The 8,246-nt window shown below is 47.2% G+C and overlaps 2 protein-coding genes across 2 annotated transcripts in view; one reads left to right on the top strand and one right to left on the bottom strand.

The window, feature by feature from the left end:
* Positions 1-621: 621 nt before the first annotated feature.
* The window catches only part of LOC131889447 (uncharacterized), a 15,982-nt gene continuing 8,357 nt past the window's right edge, over positions 622-8,246 (top strand). The window contains exons 1-2 of the mRNA XM_059238542.1: positions 622-4,169; positions 7,434-7,688. Of these exons, the coding sequence (XP_059094525.1) occupies positions 784-4,169; positions 7,434-7,688 (3,641 nt within the window). The 5' untranslated portion in view covers positions 622-783. The remainder of the gene's footprint in view (positions 4,170-7,433; positions 7,689-8,246) is intronic.
* LOC131888924 (DEP domain-containing protein 1A-like) lies at positions 4,243-7,939 on the bottom strand. The gene is made up of 2 exons (XM_059237880.1): positions 5,043-7,939; positions 4,243-4,789 (listed from the first exon to the last, which is right to left on the bottom strand). Exons 1-2 carry the CDS (start codon positions 7,788-7,790, stop codon positions 4,421-4,423), a joined length of 3,117 nt encoding a protein of 1,038 aa, XP_059093863.1. The 5' UTR covers positions 7,791-7,939; the 3' UTR covers positions 4,243-4,420.

Here is an 8,246-nt window from a genome sequence, read left to right as displayed (position 1 = left end):
GGATTAGTAATGAATAATCATGACTGGTTTTCTTCATTCCAAACTTTTGAATGATGTGAGGTTATGTGAGATAGTGAAATAAGAGAGATGAGTCCATTCTTTTTCATGTTTAGTTCAAATATCTTGTCACTTTTGGGTATTTTTAAACATTCAGGTGTTTTTGACCAAATTTCCAAAAAGATATCAAAAAGATTATCATAGTTCTTAAGACAGTTTTATTGGATACCCACAATAATATGACCTGCATATTTGAATTTAGCGAAATGATTTTGTCACTTCTAATAGTAAATTACAAATCAGAATAATCGTATGATCATACTTCAGACGTGAAGACCTAAAGATTGAACATGGCGTCATATTTTGGCCAAATGCTTAGGCTTTTGCAATAACTAGAAAATAAATCTACCAAGGTCGATTCTGACAAAAAAACATAAGAAAATTCGATTCAGTAACAAATTGCCACCTCCATTGCAATCAACAATAACCCTATTAGCAATCTAGCTTTACTTTTCATGGCTACGATTCGCAACAGCTCCGGCTCCTTTAAAGAAGTAAATCAGACTACAGCCTCACATTTCCCTGACTGGCGAAGTGTTTTGATCTGAACTTCTGATTTACATCTATGACAAAAGTGCAGGCATGTCTCTATCTATGAATCAGCTGACTTAGCCAAACAATACGAAAACAACAAAGCAATCATTTTTGGACTTGGGAGATTTCTGAATGGAACAGTGTGAAGTAATCCCTAAACATCTCTTTCCTATTGGTCCTGGATTGTGAAAGATGTCTCTGCTGGCACCCGATCATCAACATCTGCCCCAGGAAGGAGGCCCACCCACCCATGATCATCATCACAACCACCATCACCACAACCACCATAATAGTCATGGGTACTCCTCTCAAGCCTCGTCGGCCGCATCACCACCTTCGTCCTCATTACCAGGTTCACAACACCATTCCAATCCCCTTCCCCCGCCTCATGAACACATCCATGCCCACCCTAACTCTCACCATGATATGCACCCTCCCCCTTCTGTGCATCAGCTACATCAGCTTCACCCTGCCCCCGTCCCTGCCCAACAGCACGACCATCTGGGGGCGTCTAATCATGCTCCCGGTTCCTCGTCCTCGTCCTCCTCTTGTCTTCTGCCATACAAGGAATTCGACATGAAACCTTTGATCGTAAGCGAAGGCTCGATGCATTGTTGTAATGCCTTCGACCGACTACGGGCTCAACGAGAACAAGGTCGTTATTGTGACCTCACACTCTCCATAGGAGGCCGAAAATTCCAGAGTCATCGTTGTGTCATGGCCTCAGTTAGCTCTTGGTTCGATTCTAGGCTGAAGATGCACAAGACCATGAAGGAAGAGATCGAGATTGATTGTCAGAATTTGGAGGTATTTTATGCGGTGTTGACTTATTGCTATACGGGCCAGATCACTATTCAAAGAAGTAACGTGGATGAGATTCTGATCTTGAGTGATAAATATGCCATTTCCAAACTCAAGGCCTACTGCGTTGATTATTTGAGCCGATGTATCAACACGGAGTTGGTTTTCAAGGTCTTACATCTGGCCGTTCGCATTGGTTCCTCGGATTTGATTAAACAGTGCGTGAATTTCATCCATCGACGCTTTGACCATTTATGTCATCGAGGCGAGATGATGGCCTTGAACTATTCGGTCTTCAAGGCCATTCTAAATGAGTGCTTATCATCAGTGTCCCAAAATATTCTGCTAATGTTCATCACGCAGTGGGTAGATTGTAATATTCCCGAGAGAGAAGGATTCTTCATGGATCTATTGCCCATGATCCAATGGAGTTCTATGGAGCCTCAATTTGTCACTGACCACATTGAACGGACGCCATTGTACCAGAATAGTCAAGAATGTTTATACGGCATTCTGGGCTTCATGTTCGAACAACAAGGCATGTACTTGAGTTCGAAGCTCTATGATTTGTATCAAAATCTTCAAGAGCGGTTCTTGCAAGAGCCTGACTTGGAGGAACTCAACGATAGTACCAGTTTCTTGTCTTTAGCTCTGAACATCAAAGATCTGGAGCACCCTGGCGTCGATACGGATTGGCTTCTTCAAAACGAGCCCCCTCCTCAAGACTCGGGCTTAGCTTCATATCGATCGGTGGAACCGGGTCCATCCTCCGGAGGCGGCTCCGGGTTGCCCAAGATGGAGCGTTATAAAGATTCTATTGAACTGGACATTGTGGAGCAACTGATTAATGAGCAACGCATGTCCGAGGAGAGAGGCAAATACCGCGATCCATCGTCCTCGGTGAAACGATATGATCCTAAATTTCGAGCGTTGAATGAAGTATTTCGACAAAACGAAATGGGTCCAGATCCAATCAGTGTCGCTTTGCCATCCACATCAGGGAACTTGGGCTCGCCACCCCCCACTTCCTCACCCAGTGTTAGAATCGATTCTCGGAGCAATAACTCTCTAAACGACCGGGCCTTTGGAAAAAATCTTGCTTCTTGCAGTGAAAGTGGTCCAATGACTTCGGTCTCCTCCGAAATGGTACACGGTTCTCTTGACAGTCATGCCATGGGTCAAGAACAGACTTGCATGACGAGACCAAAATACGATATCAGCAACAAGATATGTTCAGAGCTCGAATTTAACCAAAACAAATGTCTAGAGCCTTGGGTCTCCTCATTGGAACATGGGGCTCCGCAATCTCCAGTGCCCCTCACGGCCACTCGTTCACTTCACGAGGATGGTTTAGGTAGAATGCACGTCCCAGAGAGTCAATGTGATCAGCACCCCAGAGAAACAACACTAGTCAAAATTCCCGTCTCGGATTCGTTGTCCCACCCTCAGGAACTTCGTACACTTCATACGACATCCAAGTTGATTTATGACGACGACGCTAATGACCATGGTGCTAATGAAGTAGATGACCCGGACCATTCCGAAATCATTCCTGGCACACCAACTCCGCCCCCGAGTCATCAAAACCAGCGAGATTGTCAAGAGGCTCTCAATTTCTTTCCTGGGTCACACTTAAGAGCCCATAGACGCGCTTCCATTTCACCAGATCCCATTATGACCTTGAGCCCTGTTTACCGAGACGATCAAAACGACGAAAACCAAGACAAGGATTTGACTGCAGCATCCCCATTGTCCAAGAAACGCTTGGTGCTAAGAAGAAGGACGTCTCCCACTCCAAAAAATGAGGAACATCTTGCTCCCAATGGGCCGACGTTTCACCATCAAGGACAAAAGCAGCATGTCAAAAAAGCCAAGCTGTTGGCCGAGCATCGAAAATTGGGCGATGGAGATGCTCAATTGCATCAGAATAAATCGTCAGAATTCATGCTTAAATGTGATCATTGTCCCTACAAGACTTCGATCCGACAACGGATGAAAGCCCATGCCCGCCAACACGTCAATGGCGTGGTACTGGATTGTCCGAAGTGCCCGTTCCAAAGCAAATGGAAGAAAGAGATGAGTTCCCACATACAAGAGCTCCACTTTCCTGGTCCCCCGTTTCATTGTGACTTTGAAGAATGTTCTTACAGCAAGCACAATCTTTACGTATTCCTCGAGCACCGGAAAACCCATGGGACACTGAAAGGATACAAGTGCGATGTCAAGGACTGCTCCTTTGCCACCAAGACCAAATGTCGCCTTTTGATCCACAAACGTACTCATGAGCGCACGTTTTATTGCGTAGAGTGTCCCAAGACATTCACCTCAACAACGGCCTTGGTCAGTCATAAGCAGGTTCATGCCAAGGGTCGACCCTTTGCCTGCGAGCAATGCGACTTCACGACAAAGTTCAAAAGTAATATGAACTTCCATAAGCGAATTCACGAAGGAAAAATCTTTCGTTGTGCGTTTGAAAACTGCTCCTATTCCACACCCAAGATGAGCTACTTCACAAATCATCAACGAATTCATTCAGGTGAGAAGACGTTCAAGTGCCCAGTTTGCAATAAGGGTTTCGTGGAGAAATCTCAGATGACGCGACACAAGCTGATTCACACGGACGAGATGCCATTCGCATGTTCCAAATGTGATTTTAAAACCAAACGAAAAGATAAACTCAAGAGTCATTTGCTTCGCATTCATGGGATCAATGGTCTACCCAATGAGAAACGGGCCAAATTCATGTTGAAGCACGTTGCTTCTAAACCTACTTCCGAGTGATTGATTGAACTTATTGTTCAAGCAAGATCATGATGACCGATGGGTGTAAGTAAGTAAGCACTTTGTTATTGGTTACAGTGATCGTATATTATTAGGCACACCTATTTTGAACAGATTATCAAGAGAATATAGCCAAATGCAATAAAGCAATTGCATTATCAACAATTTTGGCTGTTAATATTAATCCTGTCACGTAGTATGGAAAAAGCGAGAGAAACAGGGAAGTCTAACAGCACTTGGGCACACCCTAGATTCTAATGGCATTCCTTAACCTCGACAGACTCGAGAATTTGCCCAAGGCGTTCGTTTTCACTCCTCCTCCCTCTTTTTTCTTACTACTGCCACTCTTCATGAAAACTGGAAGGGATTCTTCGTTGGGAAACTTCTTGTGGAACACGTCGGGATAGGCTTCCTTGAATTTCTTGAGCTTCTTTCGCTTTTCTCGCTCACCCAATTTCGAACTGTCAACGATCTGCTCGAGTAGATCCATCATGGCATTTTGCACTCCTAGATTCTTTTCTTGTTCATATTGCGCCGGAGGAACTCGTTGGCAAAAGGTAATTGGATAAGGATCCTCGCCCTCCCGAAGACGCTTGCTCACTAACGACTCGTAGACCTGAAAATATGCAATTCGATTGAAGACCGACTTTCTTTGAACAAAAAAATTAATTAGTGAATATATCAGGATATTCGAACTTGGAGTAACTTTGGGAACATCCGTAAATTGAATTGCAAATTCATCCGTAAATTGGCATTTTAAATAACAAGCCTATTCGCCCACATTAACGTATCCAACAACAGCTGCCTTCTAGTCCATTAACCGAATTAAACTACCCCTCTACATGCGTATGGGAGAGAGGGCGGCTTACCTTTTCCTCGATTTCCTTTCGGAGACTTTCGGGTGGGGTCCAAATTTGATCATAATGATCCATAAAGAAGAGCACGATCCTCCGGCTCAATTCCTCGTCATGGTTGAACGAGCCAGTGGTTGGACGAAGGATGGCATCAAAAAACGTGTCTAAAACGAGTTCCTGATTGGTTTTGTCACTTCTCAGCTCCAGGTCTTTGTTAGTAGACACACGTCTCATAAACTTCAATAGAAGTTGAAGTTTCCGACGGTTGGCTGGCGTGAGCAAGAGCGCTAACAGTTTGAATGTCTCGATGGCCGTGGCAACGCCATCATCGGACAAGGCTTCTTCACTACCATGATATGGCTCAGCTCTCACTTGATGGACATCAGGTGGAGGGAAATCAATGGGATTCATGGGTGTTTTGACGGTTAAGTGATTGAAACGACTCGTGATGAACTGTTGGGTTTGGGTTTGGGCATTGTCATTGCTCTGATGATGGTGATAAGTTCTGCTGTTTCTTCCTGGCAAGTCGGTGGTGGAAATGCCCATGGAAAGGCCAGATTCAAGTTGCCACGCATCAGAACTAACCGAGTTGGATCTCCGATGACAACGGTCGACAGAAGAGGATCTTCCGCGACGGTCTCGTTGTTTCTTCTTTTCTTTCCGGACCGTTTTGGAAGGAATAATGTAATCCGGGGATCGACCTTCCAAATCTAGAAGGTCGTCAACCGAGGGAGCGCGGACTTTGTTAGAGCTCCATGAGCCTTTGAGGTTGGATGGCGAGTTTTGGAAAGCGGGGTTCACAATCCCAGAATGATTCGTTGCTACCTGACCAGGTTCCATGACGGCGATCGATTTACGCGATCTGGAAGACCGCCTCCATCGTGGGGCCCGATGCTCCGGATTGTCTAGGTCGGGATCGGGATTCTCTTGCGAATTCGTCTGAGTAGCCACACTGCGACTGTCCCAATTGGATGAAGCTATGATGGAAGCGCGATACGAACCTCGCCTTAGTGGCCTTGCCAAGACTCCTTGAGCTTCATTGTGATACTCGGTTTGTTGGGTCTGAGACTGGTAATGGTGGTGATGATGGGGTTTCTGTGAACTGGGTTGAATGCGAGATTGCATCGGGGGTGGCTGCTGATGGTTGTGATGATATCGTGATTGAGGGTTCAGATTTTGCTGATGCCGATGATGGACGTTGTGTGCAACTACCCGCGTCATTGGAATCTCGTTCAGGAATACGGTTTCAAATTGAGAGTTCGGGGGATATACATTCTGTCCGTGAGTGGAATTACTAAAACTTTGCGGCGTATTCATCATGTAAGATCCCATGCTACTGGAGGAATCAAACGTGCTTAAATCCGTTTGAGGACTGAAAGAGCTACTCGCACGACTCAAACAACTTCGAGAGGAGCCAAGGGGCGGGAGGACCTCCAATGTCTGTCGAATGGTGGCCACGCGTTCATGATGATGAGGCAGGAACTGGTCCTGGTGATCGTGGCTCATGACATAAAAGCGACGATCTAGCCCTGAACCACTCGAGACCGGAACTTGAGTCTGTTTGGAGGAGCGAAGGGACGACACCGAAGGTTGAGGCACGCAACGCATTTTAGCACCAAGAGCCTCGGCTTTGATAAAAGCCGAGATGAACATGTCAAAAAGATCGGACGAGATCAAAGGGGCGCCTAGGCCGTGAAAATAGTCCCTGACCACGACAAACACGTCAGCGACAAAGCCAGGATAGTTGGGCAACGAGCTCTCTTGTCCGTTCAGCATCTTCAATGGTTTGGGCCAATTCGCCAGACACTTCATGGCCGACAGAACCCAATGAGGCAAGTCCAACTCGCTGAGATGCCCTTGTAACTTGACCACCCCTTTAGGGCTGACTTTAGTCATATTGTAGATGATGTAGGACACATTGACGAATAGGCTGTCCACGTGAATGGCACTCAGATGACGGCGAAGCTGATGGGTCCAGGTCTGTCTCCAAGTCTCGTCATTATCCAAAATAATGAGTGAATTTGGAGGCAAAGATTGGAAATACGAGCGATTGATGTCGTGTTTCATCTGTTCAGTGTATTTAGCCCCCTGAGCCGGTCCATCGGGATCGGCCAGCTCTGAGGAGGTTTTCCCTGAGCACGCGGAAGGGACATTCTCACGATTGTCATTCTCTTCCACTTTGGATGACAAACTCAAACTGGTCGAACATCGGGCCAAAGCCGACGAAGGTCGCTTGGGCGTGTTGGTATCAATACTGGCCAGAGCTTTTCTACTCGGACCGCTGTTTTTGCTCATGCCATTCCCGGTTTTGTTATCCTGAGGAGGCGTGTGTTGGCCCGGCGATCGGAGTTGCTCTGTTGCCGATGGAACAAACCGATAGAGCTCACCGACCGCAAATGAGGGCAGCTCGACCGCCTTCAAGGCCGTTTGGGACGTGGCCGCGGCCAAAAATCCCAAGGGCATGTGCACGGGCTCAATGAGTCCGGCTCGAAGGATCTTGTGCAATAACAATTCGGTCTGGTCTTTGGTGACCTCGGTCTCGAAATTGGGATTCTGGGTCAGATACTTTTGCATCCACTCGACGGCCTCATGTCCCGAGAAGCAGTCCTCGACCACCGAGGACTTGAGCGGACCCTTGCGGTGTTTCTTGACGGGCATGCCGTGATAGAAGGATCGGACGATGTCGTTCCACAAACGCGTGGCACGCCACGGTCCCGTGATCACAGCGGCTTCTTCCGCGCTCTTCTTGGTCTTCTTATCCATGGCGTGGCATTGATCGATCAACGGGTTCCAATAGCCGGGCTAACCGGCGTGGATTCGAGAGTGTCTTGACCTGCTTGACCTGATGATGGCGTGTGAGGTTCGGGTCGTTTGAGTGTTTCGTGTTTTCGTGTTGTGGGTGTTGTGGGGGTTGTGGGTCCACAAACGCGTGGCACGCCACGGTCCCGTGATCACAGCGGCTTCATCCGCGCTCTTCTTGGTCTTCTTATCCATGGCGTGGCATTGATCGATCAACGGGTTCCAATAGCCGGGCTAACCGGCGTGGATTCGAGAGTGTCCCTGCTTGACCTGATGATGGCGTGTGAGCTGAGCGTGTGATGGTCGTTTGAGTGTTTCGTGTTTTCGTGTTGTGGGGGTTGTGGGGGTTGTGGCGGTTGAAGTTGAATTGTTGCAGTGACCAATGAGATGGGAGAGAAGCGGGGCTCACGCGTTCATTGG

Source organism: Tigriopus californicus, chromosome 10 (assembly GCF_007210705.1).
Source record: "Tigriopus californicus strain San Diego chromosome 10, Tcal_SD_v2.1, whole genome shotgun sequence".
Taxonomy (NCBI): Eukaryota; Metazoa; Arthropoda; class Copepoda; order Harpacticoida; family Harpacticidae; genus Tigriopus; species Tigriopus californicus.
Note: the sequence above shows the minus strand (reverse complement) of the source record. Positions and strands in the feature narration are given on the sequence as shown.